This window comes from Tachypleus tridentatus, chromosome 2, assembly GCF_004210375.1.
Source record: "Tachypleus tridentatus isolate NWPU-2018 chromosome 2, ASM421037v1, whole genome shotgun sequence".
Classification (NCBI taxonomy): Eukaryota; Metazoa; Arthropoda; class Merostomata; order Xiphosura; family Limulidae; genus Tachypleus; species Tachypleus tridentatus.
Window position 1 is genome coordinate 103002574 of NC_134826.1, and position 24978 is coordinate 103027551.

Below are 24978 nucleotides of genomic sequence, written 5' to 3' on the forward strand. Positions count from 1 at the left end.
GTTTTCAGTCAATGTATGAGGTACTCATTTATCACACTTTTTCACTTACCAGTTGCTTCAAGATATGAGGAAAATGTTGAATAATGAACATTAAGTTTGTTGGCAAGTTCTCTCATGGTTTGGCAGGTACCTGATTCAACTAAGGCCCTCAATTCTTCCTCAGTAATGGCTGTCTGAGGGCAACCCTGAGGCTCATTTTAGAAATCTGTGCCACCAGAGCAAATTCTCCTAAACCAGTACTGTGCTGTGTGCTTATTAGCTGTGCCATCACTGAATGCATGATTGATATTACAAGCTGCTGTTAACACTGTGACCAAGCTTGAACTTATTCAAGAAAATGATAAGAAAATCAATTTTTTGACAGTGACAAAAATCAATATAAATTTGATTTAGTTTCTGAAATACGAAAAATAGAGAGAGCTTGAAACGAACCACAAATTTATGATATTGTTTCTCTTTCAGACACTAAAAATTAGTTTCAAATTTGCACATGAAAATCCAACATTTCATATGCAACAGACTGATAGAAAATATAAGGGTTTGAGCATCCACTAAAACACTCACAAGAGCATGTTGCTTTGAAAAGAAGGGGAAGGGAAGAAAAGTGACATTATAGAATAGTAAGTTGGAGGGGTGAAAGTTGAACATAAATAAGACTCCAGAATTTTGGAGTTCAAGTAAGAAAATAAAGCCTAATGTTAAGTCAAGGAATATGTGGCAAGCAGGGAAGGAGAAAGAGACATGCCTACACCAGCACAAAGGGAAGAAAAACAAAAGTCAGCAGCATGGGAAGAGAATTAAGAAGTAAAGGAGGAGAAAAAGAGAAAATATACCTCGAAACCCATGTTCAGAAATTACAAAAAAAAAAGGCCTCAATAGATCCATATCAGAACTAGTAGAAAATTTGGCAAAGGTGTTTGGTGGGGAAAAAAATCTGTCAAAATCCCTTTTATTATGAACAGGATAATAGGAGGTGATATATCAGGTTCAAAAGAGGGTACAGGGACACATTATCTCTTTCCACACAAATTCAATCAATTTGGCCAACCATGTGACCAACTTGTACTAGTTTAAAATTATAGGTTTGTTGTTACTAACATTTAATATAGTATATGTATCTTCACAAAATTTGACAGACTTTCAAAGTTTCAGTAAACATTACAAGTCTTTTAATATGCGAAAATCTTATTTTTTTGGTTTTGTCCACAAATATATCAAGTCTCTTTTTTACTAGTCTGAGTGCAAAGTGGTTTTCGTATTAAGATTAAAAATACTTTTTTCATCTCAAAAATTTCAAATTTCATTTGCATAATCTCTAAAACATCATAAATACAATGTTTTTTTAGTAAAAATTGATATTTTATCTGCTATTTTTTCTACCCTAACTCTATTTAACCAACCTCAGAACGATAATAAAAATTAAGAAATAAATTTAAATTATGAAACTTTAGAACCAAGTATGACTGGAAATATTCTGACACAAGTTGAAAATTACACAGCATATGCACTACTCATGTTACCATATCAACTATTTTAATGCACAAGCTGCTTGCTAATACACCCCATGAAGGTTTTTCTTTATTTCTTATCTTAGTAAGTTTCTACTTTTTTACATTTCAGTTACTTTTCTGATAATAAAGAAAGAAACCAAATGAAAAATAAATAAAACTTTGTAATTAAATATACAACACTCTTTGCAGTAATGCTTTATATTTTACAAGTCATTTTTTCTACTATAATATTAAAATTGATTCTCCAAGTTGTAAGACAAGTTATCAGAGTTCAAAATAAAATGTATAGTACTGTTAGTAGTGATCACAAAGTTTCAAAGAACTTGAGGTCAAATAAGTTCATGCGGTACAATTCACAGAACTTTCCCTGGTTTGAAAATATGGTGGAGTAGGATTTGTCAACTTGTTGACAGTTAATGGTTTTAACGACAATTGTGTAAACCATTGTAACTGCTTATATTATGACTTTGTAGAAAGTCTGGGCTAATCCAATAAACTGAGAAATGAACATTTCCTACAGTCTATTCAAATCCCAGCTCCAAGAACACAGTGGGGTAGAATCTATTGGCATTTTTTACAGTACAGTGGTTGGAAAAAGAATTATTTAAAGTACTTTATGAAAATGAGAGAGAACACTTATGACATGCCTCTGTGCAAAGTTGTATCCTATCCAATACACTTTAGTATTTGGAAATTAGTTAACCTCCTAGGTGGTCAGGATTTAGTGTTAGTTTAAGTGTAAAAGTATGCGAGTGCTTATGAATATCCTGTTTTCTATATTACTATGCTTACACAGTAACAAATAAATGCAGCATGGTTTCCAGTAATGTAAATACAGCCCATTTTGGTTGAGGCAGTATTTTCTGATAAGCCTTCTTAGTTACCATTTTAGAAACAAATTATTCAGTGATAACTTTGTTTGAATATACAATATGTTCTGAAACTTCTCTATAATAAAAAAATGTACAAATCTCTTGCTCTTAGTATTAGTGTACCAGTATTTTGTAAGATACAGTAACATTTTGGTTACCCTACATTACACATGTATATATATTAATATTTAAGTAAATACTCAAATTGGACTTTTTTTTAAAAAAACATAGAAAAGCAAATGAAAAAAATATTTGGAAAACAGTGATCTCTATCATTTATGATGCTATTAGGTCTTTGTTGAGTCATGCATGCTAACCCTTATCGTAAGCATTGTCCAAGTTCATATGCAGAGGTGGAAAGAAAAACACTGATATATGTAGGCTTTATATATGCATCTTGTTTTGTTATATCAAAAAATTGTAAATCACTATACCGATACTCAAAAATCCAAGCTTCCTAACTAAATTGTATTTGGGTCTAAACAAATCTAATTTCTGTTCAGTAAATAGCCTTGACCATAATATTTCAATATTTACAAAGATATAAGAGCTTTTCTCTCATAAATAACTTAGGAAAAGTGAAAGTACTACATAGAAGAAATGTAGAGCTTATGATTAGTTATAAAATTATTGGTATACAAAAGCAGGCACAGATAAACAAGTATTCTGATATTAAAAAGTGGAGGGCAGAGCCAATATAGTGGATTCACTAAATATTTAGATATAACATAACCTAATCAAACTTAGATAGCAACATACTATGTGACACACAAAAAATCAATATTTAGCCACTTTTTTCAATATTTACTTCAAAAATTAAAAAAATTAACTAATGTATAATACTAAAATTTGAATTATAATCTACAATCTGATGTCAAACACAAAAGCTATCACTTTCTCAACAGACTTAGCTCAATGCCATTTTAATTGTTTGTCTATCATGAATAATGTTTTGTCCTACAACAGACAAAATGTAAGTTATCATCACTTGTGACCAAATAAAAAGGAAATAAAAGACTGCAAAATCTGCAGGTGCAAAAATATTTAAAAAATAAAATAGATATTTAACATTTATACAACAGTTGGTGTCCTTATAGATTCTTCCACAACAAATGCAATATTACAAAATGAGAAAAGAACACATCTTTACATAAAGTGCCAAATTTAGAAGTGATGATTGAAAAATCAGCACATAGTGTGTCAGCTGCACCAGAAAGATGTGTTGCATTCCTATTGGTGGAGAATTGCTAATTGTATGTAACAGCATAGCAATACCACGAGTTTAGGTGAGAGATTCAGGGCCAGTAGAGAGCAAACAGAGGACAGCACGAAACTGGGAAAGCTAGATGTGAGAATAGGTTAATACCATATAAGTAAAAAAATATGTAAATAGCATTATATCATCATTTTGTTACTGTTGATCTTTTCAACAATAAACTAAGTTAGAAAACAAACTTTCTAACCACTATCACAAACTATTCATTTTTCAAGTTTGAAATCTAACCCACAATTGCATACATTATGAAAATAGAGTGAGAAAAATATATCTTGATACATTATAAATGAGCGAGTTGGCCAAAAGCAACATTGTTCAACTGAGAAACTAAAAAAATAACTGCATAATTTATTTAGACTACTGCTTGAATTTAAGAGCATTCAACAACAGAACTGAAGTAAATGAATGCTTATTAAGCAACAAAAACATTTGTTATTCACACATTATAATGGTTAAATGTAAAGAGGTTAGTTACATATTTTTCTACACATATACAATTTTATGGTTATTCATGTAATATTCAGATAAATCTGAATTACTAAATTTTAAGAATGTCTTGACTTTAATATTCTAAACCATGTTTAATGCTTTACATAACAATATTTACATTAGCTATGTTATTTCTGCTTGGAATGATATAATTACTATAACAATTTAAATTACCTAAAACTGACTATTAAGCTTAAGCTTTGAGTATGTAAAAACAGTAACACAAATATATAAATTTTGTTTTGAAAGCAGCAAAAAGAAATGAGTTCATGGTTTAAGAGTTTCACTATAAAAATCGTTTTCTGTAGATGTCACAAGGTAATTTAGAATTATTTTGATTTTTTTGTTCAAATTTACATATAGTTAGGATAAGAAAAATAACAGGTAAAACACAAATTTTTTTTACAAAAAACAAACTGTAAATTTACTTAAGAGATTTTAGAGATTATGCAAATAAAATTTTAGAATTTTCAGATGAAGCAAAGTACTTTTAATTTCAAAATGAAAAATCACTTTGCACTTGGGGCAGTTGATACTTTAACTCTATCTGTTCATGGAGAAATTTACAGTAAAAATACTTCATTGAAAATTCTCATTTTCTGTCTTGAAATGAATTAATCTCTGAAACTGACATTGTGAAAATACATAATACAAAATGGAAGTCATAGTAAAGAAACTATAAAAGTAAATTTGAAGTTACAAACTTGGCCAGTTCGACTGAGCCCGTAAGAAAAGAGAATTATTTTATGCAATAAAATTTCTTTCTCTTAAATATCTTTTGTCTATCACAATAAGCTGCTTGATTTCAACCTTACCTTAGCAGTGGTTGTATCACTTCATGCGATGATTGGTCTTCTCGCTTGTGTAAAAACACAGAGAGCTTTCCATCCTGTATGTCACTGTCCTCTAGTCCTCTGTCCCTATCTTGAGAACCATTATCTTTAACACTCACCAAAAAAACGTCGCTAGAAAGTACTTCCTGTGACTCTTGTCTGGATAACAACTGACAGCCTGAAGTTACAAGCAACTCATAAGGGAATTTCAGTATAGTTCAGTTTCTTTAAAAATCACTAGCATATCACCATAACACCTTTGAAATTAAAAACTTTCTTAAAAACAAAAATTCAACATTTCATATATGTTTCAGTATAAACATTTCTCCAACACATTCATATGAAACCTTTATAGTAAAATGTTAGATATTCAACAAAAAACAGCAGTGTAATTAAAGATGAAAATATCTTCATCAGGCAGAAAATTCTGATTATAATCATGTTTAGCTGCCACGCTTTTCAAGCCATGTTCCTTTTTATAAGTTCAATACATATTTCAGTGCAAAAATATACATCACAACAACCTGTTTTCTGTCTTAGATAACAAAAATTCATCATTTTCTTTATTTAAAAATGTGTTTCTGGTTAAATACCTCCATACAAAGTTTAATTATTTTCCTCACATATCCATTAGAGACTTCCATACCTCTAGTCTTAAGGCAACTCCCTTCTAATTTCAAGCAATTCAACATGAATTGCATTGTTACATGATAATGTCATCATGTGATTAAAGCCCTCCACCAACAGAAGAGAGACACACCTCCATTCACATTGGCACCTCCTATACAATTTATCTAGAGGTAACTTCATTCTTTAAAGAAAATAAAGATACATCAGAGACTGCATCTAATCTTGGTCAGGATATACTCTTCCCCTAGAAACAAAAGGGAGAAGGGACAAAAAAGGCTCAAGTCCATGTATCACAGGGCTGAGCAGAATAAGAGCATAAATGTACAAATACTTGATATGTATATTATGGTTCAGGTGTATCCAAACAATAATGTGTGCTTACCTCAATTCTACTATCAAATTCTATGGGACAGCCTCCAGGTGCAACAGTAGGGTACAACAGTTATGTAAAATAAATTCATATAGTGTGTGTGCACACCTCAACTCTGCCATCAAACTCCAGAACAGGCTCCAGCTGCAGAGAGAAGCAGGATAGTGATATAATATGCCTTTTTATAGTATGTGCTCATCTCTCAAATATTTTCACACTTTATGGGATGTACTCCAGACTGCAGAAAGAGGAAACAAGAGGTATGAACTTCATTAGACTGATAATGTCACCAATGCCCTACTTTTCCTCATCCTGCAACTCTGTATACAGCCCTAGATGTTGAGTTCAACTAATGGAAATTCTTCATGGTCCACCACTGCATAGCTAGAAACTAGTAAGCAGCAAGGGTCTCCCATGCTTTCCTTAAGAAAGAGGAGGAGAATTTTCACTGAGAAAACCCAGAGAAGTGCTTGGATGCTCTTCATACTTTTAATGAAGAAAATTTATTTTAAAAGCTAGCAAACACAAGCCAAAGAAGTGGGCTGAGCACTTCTATGGTACTAATTTTTTTTATGATAGTCTGCGGAAGAGATACAGCCTGGATAAGAAAAGTAAATAAATATATAAATATACCATGAGAATAACTCAAGTTGTCTTGCAGAACACTCTATCTCACAGTATACACTAGTATGTGCAGGACAGATGATATAAGCTCTTTCTTTTATTTCAGATCAATGTGCAATTAGGGTAAGTATTTTCTGGAGAGAATACCAGCCACCTGATAGAATCCTATGAAATGAAAAAGGGTCTCTGAGAAAATAATAACATGTAATATTTTAAAAGACAGCAGGGAGAATGAAAAATGGTAACCAGCAGAAGATGAAATCCATCAGGAGGTAAAAACAAAAAAAACAACCAGAAGGTGTAAAGAAGTAGACTAATCGTAACAAGTGTGCCTGGAGGAGCTTGTCCTATGGTTGCTAAAGGAAAAATTTTAAGAGAATGTAAAAGTTGACAAAGAAATATGAAATAGTCTGCAAGCACCCATATTTCAGATAAATGTATCAACTGAAGGAATCAACAGATCCATTAAACAAGAAAGGACCTTTGAAAAAAACGAAAGAGGTCCCAAAGTAGGGGTAAACAAAGGTGAAGACCCCAAAAGGGAGAGGCTCATGATAAGGCAAAATGAATAGCCTAAACAGAGCACAAAAGCTGATATGGGTCTACACAGTCCAATAGGCAAGAGATAGAAGGGAGGAAGTTAAGAGAAGTACAGTGACCCTCTCAAGTTGTCAAATTCTCAGGAAGGGAAACTCAGTCCAGGGAGAAAAGGATATAGTATAGTGGAAGAGTGTAAGAAGCATTTAAAAGAAAAAATGTCTGAACAATAGTAATTGTTGGTGAGAAGGAAGAGGAAACAAGTCAGAAGAGAAAGATCATACAAGAAGGCAAGATGTTAACAGCTCAAATGGGGTATATACAAGATTAAGTAAAACTTGCTTAAGATCTCCATTAGGCATTGGAGTTGGGTGAGGAGGAGAGAGTGAAGATGAAATGGGGAGTAACATTCTGTGGTACTGGGCAAGGCAAAATACTATAGATAAGACATCTTGAAAGGTAGGACTGATAAAACATTTGCACAAAGCAGAAAAGGCAGAAATGTAGTTCACAGCATGGCAGCTAGGAGGAAAGGAATGGCAGAAGGGTTAATGACAAAAGCCATACCATAATTGGCAATGTAAAAAAACAAACAAAAAAAGAGTGGAAGGGTGATTAGAATGTGAGAATAAGAATGCCACACTTTCTGAATGTATAGCCAAATAGAAAACAGGTCAAGTAAATTCCAGGCATGAGGGAAGAGATCTCTCAATGAAGAAATGATGCATGAAGTTGAAGCAAGAGAGAAAAGAAATATTTGATAAAAAAGGAAATGGTTGGAATGTTGAGACTAAACTGGTCAAAGAGGACCAAAATGAAGAGGAGTGTGTAAAGCTAAGGTTCAAATGGAGGAGACTAATAGCAAAATAAGCACATAGAAAGAGGTGAGAGAGAGCAGTCATGGCTAAGAAAAGAAATAGTCAGAGACAAAGGATGAGGAAGAGGGGACTAGAAGAGAAAGCCTAGAGTTGAGAAGGGCATCAAATGTGTCAATGAGAGCATCACCAACCAAGAGCAAACCCCATGAAAGACCTAAGAGTGAACAGACTACTCTATTTGTTGAAAGTATACTGTCCTAGAAAAGCTGCCTGCCACCATGATGTAAACTACTAGCAAATAAGATTAGTCCAATGACTTATAGCTATTAATATTATTAGTAGGTAATGTCACTCTTGTCATATTTCTTTCCAAAAGTAAAACTAGTAGATGAAATTGTTTAAAATTTGACAAAATGTTCATAAAATTATGTAGATTCAAAAAAAAAAATAATTAATTTTGACCTTTTGTACTATCTCTAATAAAAAATCAATTATTTAATATAGTTATTTGCACATGCACTTTGAACAGTTCACCTGCAAGATGATTTGTAAGTATAAAAATACTACTAATTATTTTACAGTATTCATATTTCATTTGCATATTCTACAAATTCCTAAATGGATATCAAATGTTTTTGTAAGGTATGTATTAATATTTTCTATATCCTCTACTGTATTACTAACTCTAGCTACTAGCATCAATATACAGTGCAATGATACATTTTAAATGGTAATATGTACATACCTTTTAAGGAAGAAATAACTTTGAAACAGACTGGGTGGAACATGAAAAAAGGACAAGAATAAAAACATACCAGATGAATAGTGAGAAAGTCAAGTTCACTGAGGTAGAGTTAACACTTGTTCAGTGTCGAAACATTAATCCAGCCCTCACTAACCCATGTACTTCATCCAGAGGAAAAATGTCAAAGTAGGGAGAGATACAAAATGAGCACTGGAAGGAGTGTGACCATGATCCAGTCTCTATGAAAATCCTTTAAGGAGAAGCTTGTAAATGAGGACAAAAAGAAAGTTCTGGGTATGCAAGATCCACTGTAGAAGATACATTAGTGCATACTCCATAGAAATGAGAGATTCCAGAGAAGCCACAGTTCCCAAAAGTGAAAGAACCTCTCATGCTGGAAGAGAACAAGAAATGTAAAACATGATGACCACATATGCTATTGTTTGCAAAAATGAACTTGATTGAGACAAAAGAGAAAACAAACATCCAAATTTCCAATAACAATGCAAATCTCAATAATCTGAAATCAGATGAGAAATTTAAATACATCTGTTCAATACAATGCTGAGGAATAGAATGAAGCTAACATGAGTGCAAATGCATAGGAAGGAGTTAGTACACATGGAATTGTGTCACTCTCCTACTGCTGGAGAGCTTTTGTTGCCTGATGACATCATCATGCAGCAGTGCAAGTAATGTGAAACGAGGTGGGAATTGCCTCAATGCTGGTGGCATGCAAGTCTTCTTGGCAAATGTGAGAGGAAGATAGCTAAACTAAGTGTGGAGGCAAGTTATTGTCTAGGATAAGAAAAGAAATTAAATACTAATTATGTTTACCCATAATTAGTGACAAAAAACATGTCATATTAGTTAATCCTAGTGAGTTTCCCTATGTTGTCATTTTAATCATTTAACACAACAGTATATAAAACCTTCACTATTACAACTTTTAAACTCATCAAAAGAAGCATTTGTGTACTGTTTCCAAAACATTGCTCACCAGAATACAAGAAAATAATCGACATTTTGTTTTTATGTCACTACTAAGGAGCTTGTCCCATTCAGACCATTTTAAATATATCATATTTATGACCTGCCTTGTAACCCACTAAATTGTTTTTCCACATGAAAAAGAACAAAACAGGCTGTCCTCACCAAGTAATCTTTATAACTTAAAAAATTAAAATTTTTCAGTATTTTGACTTTACTCCAACTTATCATTCACACGAGTTTTTCAAGCACACTTTCATGAAGATATCACCTAATCCATCATCAGTCAACTAATAATTCAGATATCTAGTATCATACATTATTAATATGTAACCACAACACAGTTTCAGACACAACTCTGTATATAATATCACAAGTCATCAAACTCAACTACTGCTGTAGCTCCATATATCATGTTACAGCCCATCAAGTCACACCCCGAAATAGTACATAGCCCAAAATACCATGTCACACCCCAATACAACCAACTAGCACATAGTTACAAATAACATATCATGATCCATCACACCCAATTAATCAGCATGTATTTCCACAATCCAAATATTACCAGTGCTTAAACTGAACCTAAGTGAAGGTGGCCTTAGTATTGGGTTATTACAGTCTAATCAATACATAGTCACAATCTGTCAGTTTCAAACTAATACATACCTCTATATACCCAAAATACAGTCCATCAGTTTTCAAGTAATACAAACCTGTATACACACAAGTCATAGCCTATCCTTCCAACAAATACATACCACCAGAAATCCAAAATACAGGTCATAAGCTTCTAACTAATGAAAAAATCAAGACACCAAATTAAGACTAATAACAGCCTAAGGAATAAAATTAACACAAGATGGCAGCTTTGCATAGTGAATTATGAAACATCTGTACATTTTTATAGTTCATGTACCTGGAATGATATAGTCTCCAAGACGTGTCAAAAAGAGACTAGCAACTCTGCTAGGAGTGTCAGTGACATCTGGTGAAAGTTTATCACAATCTGCCACAAACCAAGATGGGAGAGAAAGTAACTTTGTACATTCTTCTGCACTTATAAGAGGGAGAGCAATATGACACAATTTCAGGATAATCATAACCAGCTTAGGAGATGGTCTAAAAATAACAAAAAAACATATAAATCATAATTAAACTTCCTATAACTTATCTTTATGTACTCACAAAATAACTATTTTTTAAAATTTTATCTATATCATATTATTTTTTACCTACATTCACACTTTTCTTTTATAAAATATATAAATTTACCCTAACTGTAAACATAAATGGCATTTAGTCTACATATTTGCAGTGTCCTTTCAGAAACACAAGTCACTGTTCATCAAATGAGGATTATAAAATTGAATGTATCCTTCAGAATATTGTTTTACCCACCATTTCTTGGTGATTGTTTTATCCACTAAATTAACTGATGTCTATAGAGTGAAATAGTGAATTATACATTTATTTTGTTATGGTTTTGTTTATTTACTATTTCTTCTACTGTTTAGTTCAACTAAGAAATTTTAGTGACATTGAATTGCTAATTCACCTACTGTGTAGAGCACATTGATTTTGAATACATATGTAGGTATTATGAAACTGATGCAAATTTTCTCAAGGTATTAATGTTATGAAAGATTATACAGACTTATGGTTATAGCTTGTCACATGATGTGTAACCTTCTAATTTAACCACTAAATAAAAAAACCTTTCTTAATCTTGAAAATAAATTAGTTCACAAGATACAGTTAAAATGATTACTCAATATTGTTCTTGATACTGAGAAGTGGTTTAACACTGAAATATTGCATTATTCTCTGGCAAATTAAGTATTTTTTCTTCTTCTGGTTCTTTTCCTAATTATTTTGATTTTTTAATGAAATAAGTCACATTGAGATCTATATTGAATTGTTTATTAGTGTTTTTCATACTCCTGGCTGTGTGCAAGTTTACTGATTGCTTTTGTTAAGTTATAAATTTTGTGTTCTTGTTGTTTGAAAGCTTTATTTTGAATTGGGTTCAATGGATTCAACCAAGTTTATGACTTTAAACTGACTTTGAGTTTTCAAACAATAACCTTTAATATGTTTTAGGTATCTTCATTATATCAAGCTTTCAGTAAACATTACAAGTCTTTTCTTAGACAAAAATTAGAATTCTTTCATAGATTGTTTAGGCAGAGTACTCATAATGAAACTTTGTAGAATGGACAGCAACTGCCTGTTGTGGAGACACAAGTGTAGAGGATGACATTTCAAAAGTCTTCCGCCTTTCATCTTCAAGTCAAGTTTATCCTAAATAACATAAAGCTTACAACAGTATATATATATGTATGTGTGTGTGTGTGTGTGTGTGTGTTTCTATTTAAGTTTTATTGCTTACTTGGTTTTTAAACCATGTTTAACTACTAATTCCACTATATTAGTTGTATTTGTGTAACTTACATCACCCTATTGAGCTAGTCACAAGCATACCTCATGAGAAGTTTTTATTTATTTTCCTTTATCTAACCTAACATGTTGCTAATTTTTACATTTTAGCTACCCTTATAACAATAACTAAAGAATATACATGAAAAAAAAAAATAAAGCACATAAGTGGGTCTTCTTTTTTTGTCAACAATACTTGACCCTAATTTCTATATAAATAGTAGTACTGCATAAATAATTTTTGTACCTAACACCTAACAACACAAAATAAGAGCATGCTAGTAGCAGACGATATCCCATAACTGCAATTTTGCTGGCTTTCTACATATACTACAATAGCTATTAAAAATTCAGCTAAGTTCATTGACATGTTTCCTGTGAAAAAAAAAAAAAATGAACTGTGGGTAAAATAGTATTATAATAAGTCATTTGATATATTAAAACCTTGTCTTTCTGTTGGTTATAAATATTGTAGTATTAAACTTCAGAAACAACTACTGGCAATTTGCAAAATAAAGGATATGGTAAGTGGACATGGCAATCGAGTCCGATTTTTCTACTTCATAGCTCTGTAATCAAATAGGGTTAAAGGCAAGAAATATTGTGCTTTGTCTGAGTAATATATATTATAATGAATAACTTACATAAATTTCCATATACATCAGAGGGGTGGTGAATAAATCAGAGAAAATAGAAAACCTTGAGAGAGAAAGTCACAATTTCCATTCTAGTGAAAACTGAAGATTATTTAAATATTCCCTAATAAAAAAACTTATTTAATAACTATGTTTTGGTACCAAATGTATTTGTATACAATGATAATAAAGCAGTTTAATTAAATTTTGAATATAATTCTCTAAAAAATCATGACATGCACATTTTAATCTATCCATAGTCAGAGAGTTATTACAAGATTTTTAACAAAATATTGAGACTCCCACCTTTCGTCCAACAGTAGTAACAAGAGCCTTGAAATACAAGCTGGTTGACTCAGAATAGCTTTGCCCATTCTACTCCTGAAAATTAAAATACATTAAAAATTAATATTGACTTCTGACTAAAGCAAACTATTAACAATAATAAAAAACTTAAAATCAACAAACTACTGGGCATAAAGAATTAGGTATACTCTTTTTATGTTCTTAACCTGTAAAGATTAGAAGTTATTATTTTCCTATCCTGAAAATGTATCTCCAATAAGCACTTCTTTCCCCTCAGAAGATTACTTATTCCCATTTATTTCTGCCCTCTGTATGAGAACTTTTTTATTGCTCATGCCACAAGCCTTCTTCATCCCCCTATTCAAATCAAAAGATTCCAGTATGTTTCTCATGCAAATCATCATTCATCCAATACTAGTATGGTGAAGAAGGGTGGAAAGTCTGAAAAGAGGGAAATATCTATCAGAACTACATTTTTAGCACAGGAAAATTATAACTTCTAATATCGTACTTTGTTCCACTCACAAGATTGGCTAAAATCTCACATCGATTAGGAGGGACAGATATAAGAGAAAAAGAGAGATATCCCCTAAAAGCATTAAAATTATATCCTTGTAAATGAGATAGTCAGATCCTAAAATCTAGAGAGGGGAACTCCAACACTTTTGTTCAAGGTATGCTTTTGCCCAGTTGAGAAACATGTAAAAATCAGAGTGGAAAACGAGCGAAGCATATCCTAGTGGGAGATAATATTGTACAAAAGTGATCCTAACTGAAGATATTGTGACTCAATCCCACAATAAAAAAGTGGGTAAACAAGGATGCATCCCATGGTACAGAATGGGTAGGCACAGCACATTATACTTGGCAAATCAAATACTTCTAAAACCTCCTCAAAGGGTACCAACTTTCATATGAGGGTAGGATGAAGAACATACCTGGTTATTTAGAACTATTTCAATTCCTGGGTTTTACATGGAAGTAGCTCTGAACTATTGATACAAGAATGTGTCATTTGCTATTGAAAGAAAGTCTATCACATGCAATCAACTCCCACAATCTGAAACAGTCAATCAAGACCATCCAAACAGCAATAACATCCATGTAACAGAGAACAAGGGAGAGCTAAGCACAGAACTGGAACAGTCACACATATCTCTACTGTGATCTGCAATACAGAAAGAGGAATAGAGGGAAGAAAACAGACAACCCAAAACCTATGCGAGAATTTGTGTTGATTGATTCACTAGAAAACCAAAATCAGCTCACAGGATACTGACATCTGAGTAAAGATTCGAAGAAGGCTTCCAATGAAAAGGTGAACTACATTTGGAAGTCTCACTCCATTGTATGTTTAATTGCAAACCAGAGGATTTTATGTCCCCTACATTGGCAGAACACCACTAATCTACTCTGAACTGGATGGTTATAGCCACCTTATGTGGAACCCATCCAGCAAGGTGCTTCCATTGTCAACCACCCCAACAGCTTGGAACTAGTAAGTGGTAAGAACTCCCAAATGCCACTAGAAGGAAGAAGGACGAGAATGCATTGAAGAGCCTGAAGGAATGTTGACATCCAAGACAGTGCAATGGGTAAGAAACCATATTTTGAGAAGCAGAGCAGACCAATTTACTCAATCCAGGGATAACAGTTATCCCCTTCTGCTTTACCAATGAAGTCTATGGGTGGTTTAGTCCAGAATGGGCCAATTTATGAAGGAAATATCATGATATTATTCACTTAAAAGTGATCTTGTAAAACACCCCATCTCAAAGTTGAGTGTGGGAACCATGGAAAGAAAGTGAGACTGAACATGGAATAGTGTGGATTTCGAGTTAAAAGCACCATTCACCACTGAATGGGGTCAGAGCAATAAAAGAAATGAAGACTGAGCCTCTGAAAGAAAATAAATAATTAATTAAGACTATCCCTGTTTTAGAGTTGCACCAAAGATTGAAATATAGCTAGACAGAAGGTGGAAATTCAAAAAAAACCCAAAATCACAATATGATGTAAATAATGGGAGATGAATGTGTTAGAATGGTTCACATGGCTTACTGCAGGATTTCCTCCAGAGATCAATGAAGACAAAAAACAAGGTAAAAGGTGTGTAACTGATGGTGAACAAGTCATACCATTAATGCCTACAGGCTAAAAGGAGAAAAAATATGCCTTTACCCTATAACCATAGATATCACCAATGCCAATTTTAAATGCCTGCTGTTCATGTTATTGAGTTACATTCAAAATTTAATTAAAACACTTTAACATGAATGTATTTCAATGAAGTTACTCTTATAAAGTATGTTATAAGTTAGAGTTTTATATTATCTAAGTTGTATTCCTTTATTTTAAAAAAATAAATTTAAAACTGCAGGATTTTTGTCATGTGACCTACTCATGGTTAAAAGTCAATTTTATGAGCTATTATAAATGAAACTGTGAGAATGGGACAAAGACTATTGGCATACAAGGTCATATTGAAGTTTCACCTGTCTTTCATTATCATCTGGAAAATGTCCAAGAAATTCTCGTTGGGGGTTTTACATTCTAAGATTTCTAAGCTTAAGATCAGCCATATCCACTTGCAAAGTCAAAGCTGTGTTGCTAGATGACAGTTTGAAGTTTAATGACATGTTTACAACCAATTAAAAGAGGAGATTTTACACTATTCAATTATAGTCTGAAGAGACCTCTACAAGTGGATTTGTAGTATGAGATAGAAAAAATCTTAGTCCATTGTTCTTTTGAAGTGTGCCTAGTGCTTGGCAAGTATCTTATCTTATATGTATTAGTTTGTTAAACAGATTGCATTTAAGTTTTACATTTATATCTTAATTAATTATGTATTATTTGTATTTATAAATGAATATTTGAAAATTTTATTATTGTGTACATTTAACTTGATGTAGTTTGACTTGTGGAAACGTCTAGAACATCATGGAGTCATATTGGCAGGAGCAGGTTGACATACCTGCACCAAGAATGAAAGAGAAAAATTGGAAGGGAAAATTAAAAATAAACTACAAGTGAAAAGATTAATATGTGAAATCATGCATATGAGAAAAATGAGATTAAAAAATATTCTATGCCAGTCTTTGTGTCAATCCTTCTCACATTCTTATCCTTTTTCTCCACCTATCCACATTCTTCATATGGCTTTTTTTTTCACTAGGATTAGTCTATTTTCACTATTGCTTGTTAATGAAAAGTTTTCTCATGATATTAACTAAATTTAAATATCAATCTAATATGCATGTGACTTAGACTCATCTCCCATAATTTGAAAACAGATGAATACAAATACATTTCTTGTTATTGTAATGACCTTCAAGGACAAAATATGCTCTTCCTATTTGTTATAAGCATGCCCTCAAACTTAAAACTGTTTCTTAGCAACACAGCTTCTACATTGAAAGTGGGTGTGTCTCATCTTCAACTCTGGAATATTTAACACTTTATCAACTGCATTAGTTCTTGCAACATCTCAAATTACATTTAAAAGAACTGTACATGTTTTACCTTGTCCACCAAAATCAAGGTAAGCCTACATTTTCAAACTTGTTTTTCTTATATAGCCTTAAGGTTCAGATTTTTAACTGAGGTTGTGACACATGCTGAAGTTTTAATTATTGTTTTAGAGGTTTATTTTAAAATAAAGAAATAAATAACTATACAAAACTTTTAATTACAATATATATAATATTAATAATTTCATTAAAATACATTTATAGTAAAGTAGTTTAATCAGATTTTTAATATAACTAAGTAACAAGCAGAGAGATGGGTTGAAAATGGCATCATCATAGCTAAACAGAGTGTATTTAGGCTTTATGTTTATATTTTCATTATTTATGTATTATTTGTGTTTATAAATGTATATTTGAAAATTTTATGATTGTGTACATTTAACTTTATGTAGTTTGACTTGTGGAAATGTCTAAGCAAGATGGCATCATTCATGTGTGCAAGCATTAGAGAAAGTTTGTGGATGACCTTTGCCCTGTAATAACTATAATAATCATAGGGTCATATTGGCAGGAATAGGTTGGCATACCTAAATCAATAATAAAACACAAAGAATTGGAAAAGAAAATTAAGCATAAACTATAAGTGTAAGACATGAAATTAGGCACATGACAAAAAAGAATATTACAAAATACTCAGAAACATTTAAGAGGTATGTACATATTTCCATTGCACTGTACATCAATGATAATATCTAGAGTTAATGATATATACATATACTTTTAACAGCATTTAATATTCATTTAGAAGGTTCTAGAGATTACGCAAATGAAATTTGAAAACTATAAGATAGTGAATAGTGTTTTTATACTCAAAATAAAAATCACGTTGTCTGTGAACTATTTTGAGTGCAAATAAACACATTAAATAATGAATGTTTTATTACAAATGGTACAAAAATCACAGTTAAATGTCTTATTTTTCTAAAACTACATAATCTTAGGATTGTGCAAGACAAATTTAAAAATATTTCATCAACTAGTTTCATTTTTTAAAGAACTTTTATGAAAGTTACATAATTACTTCATTGTCAGTAGGTCATAGCAACTGTATTTAAAGATAGGTTAAACAAAGAAAAAGGATATAGATTCCAACAGAGGTAAAGTAGAATAGAGAACCACATTAATATCTCAATCCAGAAGGGCAAGTTACAGAGTGATTTGAGAAATCCAGAAGGAATGGATTAACATGGTAAGGACAGGAGAGAGAAAAAAAATGGGAAAGGTAAAAGGCCTTGGATAAATCTGCTCAATAATTTGGAATTGAAGAGACAAAAGACCTTCCAGTCAAAAAGCCATGTAAGAAACTTGGAGACACAAGAAACAATAGAGTAAACAGCAGTAAATCTCCAAGCCTAGGTCCATGTCCACTTTTATTCATACACTTCCAAGAATGAAGAATGGATGGACTGAGCCAAATGAGAAACTACACAAAGGAAGAAATCAGATTTCCTTGCCAAGGATCAGACAAAAGCCAGGTGTGAAGATAGAGGACAGGGAGTGCATGATGGAGAACCACTGACTAGGGTTGATGAAGCAAGTAAGGTATTAAAAGAAGTGACAATGGAGGGAGTAACTGAGAAAACCAAGGATATGCTGTCCAGAAGAGAACATTAATAAAATCCCAAACCAGGAAAACTACCTAATGAAACAATCGAGCAATTACGTAGGAGGAAAACCATAAAACAATTCGTGTGCATAATTCTGGTTCAAGTTATCTATAGCCAAAGCCCAAGAATGAGGAACTAGGTGTCAAAAGTGGGGTAAATGATTATTGAGGGCAGTTGCAAAAGCATCGATGTAAGAAGAAATATCCCACAGACTGAAAAGACACTGGAAAATGAGAGGATGAAGTGACCACTTTATTGGGTAAATTTTGTCAGGGTGGGAAACATGATTCACCACAAAGTTGAAAGAACTTGGGAAATGACACACAATTAAATGAATGAGTTACATGTGGGTTCAATATAGGAAATCCAAGGTGCAAAAACAGAGAGATCATGAATGGGTACCACCTTGGTATTTGATATTAGCCACCATTGTGGGATTGTTGAAATGGATTATTACCATACAATGTCTGGCAATAGGGAGAAAGTGATAAAAATCTGACAAATGACTAGCAGCTCTAGAACATTTATGTAGTAAGATTGTTATTCTAGTGATCATTCACTCATAATCTCCTAGTGATTGATCCATGCACCACAGCCCTGAAGGAAGGTGTCTGTAAACAGATGCAAGTGCAAACAAGGAGGAGGAAGTGGGATATCTGCTCCTGTGTGAGTCTTGTTCAACCACAAAAAAATATCATTTGAAAGGGAAGAAAGAAGAGTCATGGGAGCATCCAAGGAATCATGGGCAAGGTACCAATGAAGGGAGTGCATGCGTCCAAGGGGGATTAGTTTCGTCACAGAATATCATGTCTCCAAAAGCGACAGAGCCTTACATGCAGAAAGTGAGGGAGCAGAAAGGGAGTGGTAAACTAATAATTCCACTGAATGGATACTAAGGTGAGATGGTTGGGCCCCACTGAGATTAGTGTTGAAAAAGACCTCAAGATGTACAAGGTATTGGGTGGAAAAAGGAAGGACTTTTCTAATTTGATCAAGCAGCCTACCCTGTTCTGAATGGGCCAGAAATAGCTGGTCATCTGTGTAAAAATGTAAATGCAACCTCAAGGCATGAAGATGAAAAGCAAAAGCTTGTACCACTCAAAGGAAAACAGAAGAAGCCAAAGCTAGTCCAAAGGTATACTACCCCTCGATGGATGAACCTAATACAGTAAAACTTGTCTAAGGCGGAATCGCACAGGACCGAGTAAAATTTCCAGCTTAGACAGTAAACATGCATTTCCTTAGTTACATATAATTTTTAGTGGAACATTATACTTGCTTGACTCAACGGAAATAAGAAGTTTGTGAATAAAGTTATTATACCCTTTATGCTATATTTATTAGAATAAGAACAAAAATAGACATTCAAAATATACATAAGTACAGAAAATCTTAATCAAATTTATTTGAAAAAAGTGTCCAATTTCAACTTTTCATTTTTATAATTGGCTTTCTCATGCAGTTAAAAGAGAATGCCAATTCTTTGGCCTTTTCATGAGGTTCATTTTCCCCTTCATTTTTGCATACAGTATGATAGCATTAATATAACCTAACACTTGCAATGAAGTAGGAATTTCTATTTCCTCACTATCTTTTCCATTTTGTTCATCTTCTGAATCTCTCATACTGTTACCATCTTGCAATTCTATTAAAGATTTTAAATCAATTTCATCAGTTTCTGTTAAAACATTCTTATCAACATTCAAAAAACTTTCCATGTTCACAGAATCATCTGCAATCAGAGTATGGATTTGACTAGAATCATCATAACAAACAACTTCTTCACAATCTCTGATATTATAAATAATAAATCTAGTTTCAAAAGCACTTTATTACGCATTCATCTTTTACCCATTTGATTGAAAGACTTAAAAATGCAATTGCATCTAAAACGTCAATTTCGTGGTCATTTCAAATGTTCTTTTACAGTCGTCCATGTTTGAAATAATATGCTGAAGCATCATTTTTCTGTATTTCAATTTTATACAAAGTATAATTCCTTTATCTAGTGGCTGCAAAACTGATGTTGCACATGGAAGTAGAAAGACTAAATGAACATTTGAAACTTGAACTTTTGGGTGACAAGTTGCATTATCAAGGAAAAGTAGAATATTCCTATTTTCTTGTTTCATTCTTTTGTTTAATTTGTTCAAAAATTCCTCAAATATAGCACTTGTCATCCACGCTTTATTATTCGCTTTCCATTCCACAGAAAATTAATTCTTCTTTAAATTTTTGAAACAGTGTGAATTTTCACTTTTACCTATTACCCATGGTTTCTCTAGTTTTCCCATCAGCAAATGCAACTAAAAGTATAGCAACATCCAGAATAATGACGACAGACAAAAAAACAGAATATATTTAACCAATACGTACTGCAACAAAGAGTCTGAAAATTTATTAATATTTAAACAAGAATTTATTAATATTTAAAGAAATTATTAAATAAATAAGAAATTAATATTTAATCAAAAATATATTTTCCACTTCACTCAGGTTCTAATCCTACTTGTTGACAGATGAGGTAGGTGAACAATAGTTTTCTGTCCTCATTACAGATTATGATAATGCTGCAAAATTTTGATATTTCCAGCTTGTACACATTTCTGCCTTGTGCAGTTTCCAGCTAAGACAGGTTTTACTGTATGAAGATGAGGTTGTTCTGAGATAGGAGTATGCAGAGAGACATTGGAGACATTCATCTTATCTTCCTCATCTGTAGACTTGGAGAAAAAGCCAACCAAAGATTAGTGAAAAATGGAAAATGAAAAAAAAAACAAACAAAAAAAAAACAGAGGTGGGAAAGACTGATGACAGACCTCCAGTTCTCAGTACTTTTGGGAACAACAAATAGATGAAAGTAACACCCTGTTGAAAAATGTGGAACAGGTTTGATGGCCTGTTGGGTGAGGAGATCCTGTACCACCTCTGATAGATGCTGGCAAGTTATGGGATCATCAGGAGAAGGGAAGGAAACAGGTACATAACACAAGGAAGGTAGAGCAACAAATGGAATTTTGAATCCCTCTGCAAAACTGCAAGAACTCAAACTTCTGAGATGAAAGAGCATCACTGAAGGACAGGTTATTATTTATCAGCTACAGTCAGTATACTATAAGCCTTGGAAGCTATAATTTTGGTTAATGCTTATTAATTGGAAAACTGCAGAATTTGACCAGGAACATACATAGATTTTGAGCATTACACACCATTCAACTTCAGTGAATTATTTCAGACTTTATTATTTCTAGGAGCAGATTAAATATCTTCATCTGAAAATGTCACCTTGTAACCAGTGTGAGGCCAGCCAAGAAAAGACAGTGTTAGTTTAAGCAAGGTGTAACAATATAAACTCAGAATTAATTTTCCAGTGGTGGTTTTGGATCTTCAATAAAATGTTCAGTTCTATACCAGATAGAAGACTTAGTATAGTTTGTAAGTTTGTAAATATCTTGTATATAAACCAATATTTGTAAAAATCATTATTATAACTTGTACTGTTGTTTATGTATTAAAATCTATAAAATTTGTGTTAAAAAAATTGTGTGTACCAATCTTCTTAGCAAATATAATAAATTTGATACATATTAGCATCTAATTAACTTCTAAATCAAAATCAAAATTTCTGACTATATAACATCGTAATACATGACATGTGTAATAAATTGAATACTCATCCAAAATAAATTATAATACATAACATAATAAATCGGGGGCTCATCGGGATAAGTTATAATATGTAACACACTCAAAACTCCAACGATTCTGATAAGTATCAAAGACAAAATGTCTTAAAAATGGAGCCACACTCAAATCTCAAAGATATGGAGTAGCTATATGGATTTGAAATAAAACAGCATCATAACCCACTTTCTGCTCATCTAAGCACCGAGAATGTTTACTCCAGTTTTTTATACTTAACTTGAATGTCTTAAGCATATTTTAGTTTGCAAATTTCTCCACCAACTTCAATGTGCCCTCTATCTAGGTAAGCACCTTATCCCGATAATGTAATCACATTTTTAGACAAACTGGATTTTAGTGGGGAGATAGAGTGAAAAAGTGTCAGCAGAGGTATTATTGGAAATATATTTCCAATTCAGGAAAATGTTAACTTACCATCTGCTTACACTATAGCTAGCATTCCATATTGAGAAGGTGGAGAAGCCAGTGAAAGTATGTTCCATACAGAAACCATCTATATAGAACAGGTGTATAGCAAGAGAAAAAATGACAAATGAGTGGGGAAACAGCACTACATCCAGAACAGGTATGCTATTTACCTGGAACATAGTTCCTATGTCAAAATTGGAATAAAAAATGAGTAATCTTCAGTATAGGCCAGCCCCAACTAGATGGCCAAAGTTCAACGACTCAGGGTTGAAATTACAAGTTCATGGTACCTATATCCCAAGTTGGTGGTTAGGGTTATTGGACCATAATGTTATATATATTGACTCAAATATACACTTTGATTGAATCCCAACCTGTAGCCATAGAATGATGCATTTCACATCACCAGAATCATGATGACAAAGAGAGTAACACCTTTCTCGTCCACCTGAAAAACTCAAAAAAGCAACACCCCAAGCTCAGAATAATGAAATTGTGTATGCTGTACTCAATTGAAAGAGCAAAACTCATCCAGTCTGGAATTATGAAGATTCATCCTCACTCCCCAACCAAGAGGACAAGGAGTATTCCACTTACCTCTGGAGTTATGGAAAGAACATGGAACCTGTGCTCAACCAAGGACCTAAGATAGGACCACTTCATATTTGGAATTATTAGGAGATAATGAACAACCTTCCATTAATAATATACAAAACCAACAATGATCAGATGAGCTGATGCAAGTCCTACTGACATCTGGGAAAAACATCCAGGGACCTTAATAGGAGGACCCTCAAATTTGCTCTCTTCTCCAAGAGTGGGGGAACACATTTGAGCATACCACACCCCAGCAACTGGGGGTAAAATGTGTTGGGTAGTCCTGAGGAACAGTGCTATGGAAACTGTGCAATAGGTGACCCAAGTTCCCTATATTTATAAAATAACCATAAAAAAACCTGATCACTGGCACAGATGGGCAGGATGCCCTTTAGCTTTACTCATGATTATTTATAATAAGGTAATACCATCCAGTAGGTGCCTTGATGGTCTTATTGAACACCCATTTCAATAAGGCTTATTGAAACCTGTTGTAATTATAGTAAAAGTGTTTGCTAGTGCAGATTTAAGAAAAGAAAGCATACCTGCCTTGGTAACACTTGCCACAGAGTAGGATTCAGTGAAAAATAAAAGGATTCTGGAAATAAAAGAGGATGTGATTGAGGAAAATACTTCTGGTGAAAATCTAACAGATGTGGTCAAAATAGCTATATGGAGTAGTTGAAAACCCTCAGAAGAGAAAACTACAAGATCACATAAGCAATAAGATAGGAAATTATTGGCAGTAGTCTACACACCAGCCCACACAGTGTCACTCAGAGGGCAATTCAACTGAGCAGGTAATGACATGGAGTTATAATGAAGCTGGTGAGATATGACATGCCAAAAATTCCTCTATTGAAATGATAATCCTTCATAAGCCTTGTGATTAAATTTGCAAAACCACCTTATGAGGATAATAGGAGAGAAGTCACAGGAAACTGAGAAAAAAAGATCCTAATGAATGAACAATTGGTTCTTAGTACCTTGAAATGAGTTGGTATGAGCCACATAACACTTGAGGGCCCTGACAGGACATAACAAATGATCAGGATTGGAGTGGTCATAAAAATGAGTGACAAATGGATTGGTGAGAAGGATCTTTCCCCCTCCCTGGCTGCCAGAGTCTGGGGAATAAACAACCTATCAGGGTAAAGTAGAACAAATCTGGAATAATAAAGAATCCTGTGCATGTGAATTGCAAACAACTCTGACTGATGATGTCTACAGGTCAACAATAACAAAAAATACAATTTAATACAAAGGTGAAACAAAGAACATGAAGCTAAGGGCTCAAAAGAAGGATGAGACAGTACATGTAAAACACTGTAAAATCCAAATTTTGGTAATTGAAAAGCTTGTTTGGGCCTAAAAATATGAAAAAATTTTAGTAAGCTTGATAAAACTGTGGATTAAAAAACCTTCCAATATTTAGAATACCTAAAAATAATTGATAAGGATGACTTATATAAAAACCACCACAGACAAAGCAAGACCCTTCTTAAATACCCAAGTTAGAATATGGAATATGATAGATACTCTTGGATAAAGAGAGATAAAATTACTTTTAATACACCATTGATGATAAATATTCCATTTCCATTGATAAACAATCATAGAGAGATTTAGTTAAGTACGAAGAAACCTTAGAAGTTAGGCCCTTATGTCAGGCAAAGGACAACTTTCAAGCAAGAAAACTGAGTTTCTGAACATCTTGGTGGAAAATGTCAAGTACAAGTTTCTTGTACTAAAATTTCATTGTTAAGTATGAAGGCATTAGCATTAACTTTTATAATGTCTTCTTTTAAAACAAATACTAAGTAAACTTACTTAGATAGGTTATTTAGAAGCCCCAGAACTTCTTGTAAAGCATCATTCCCCACTGCTTGGCCATGATACCCTTCTGTTGCACGGGTTAAGTGATTACTGAGAAGTGCAGATACTTGTCGTGCTAGTCCTGTGTGTTCCAAATCATCTTGAGCCTCTGTATAAAGCACAAATTACATCATACACACTGACAGGTAATGCTGGACTAATGACAGTAGCAAATCAA

General features: G+C 33.0%; 1 protein-coding gene across 6 annotated transcripts in view; it reads right to left on the reverse strand.

The window, feature by feature from the left end:
* The window catches only part of LOC143244726 (putative E3 ubiquitin-protein ligase HECTD4), a 216974-nt gene that overhangs the window by 97158 nt on the left and 94838 nt on the right, over positions 1–24978 (reverse strand). For all 6 annotated transcript variants that reach the window (XM_076489886.1, XM_076489885.1, XM_076489884.1 and 3 more), the window contains exons 31-34: positions 24756–24909; positions 13076–13150; positions 10615–10817; positions 4964–5159 (exon numbers count right to left, since the gene is read on the reverse strand). In XM_076489886.1, the coding sequence (XP_076346001.1) occupies positions 4964–5159; positions 10615–10817; positions 13076–13150; positions 24756–24909 (628 nt within the window). The remainder of the gene's footprint in view (positions 1–4963; positions 5160–10614; positions 10818–13075; positions 13151–24755; positions 24910–24978) is intronic.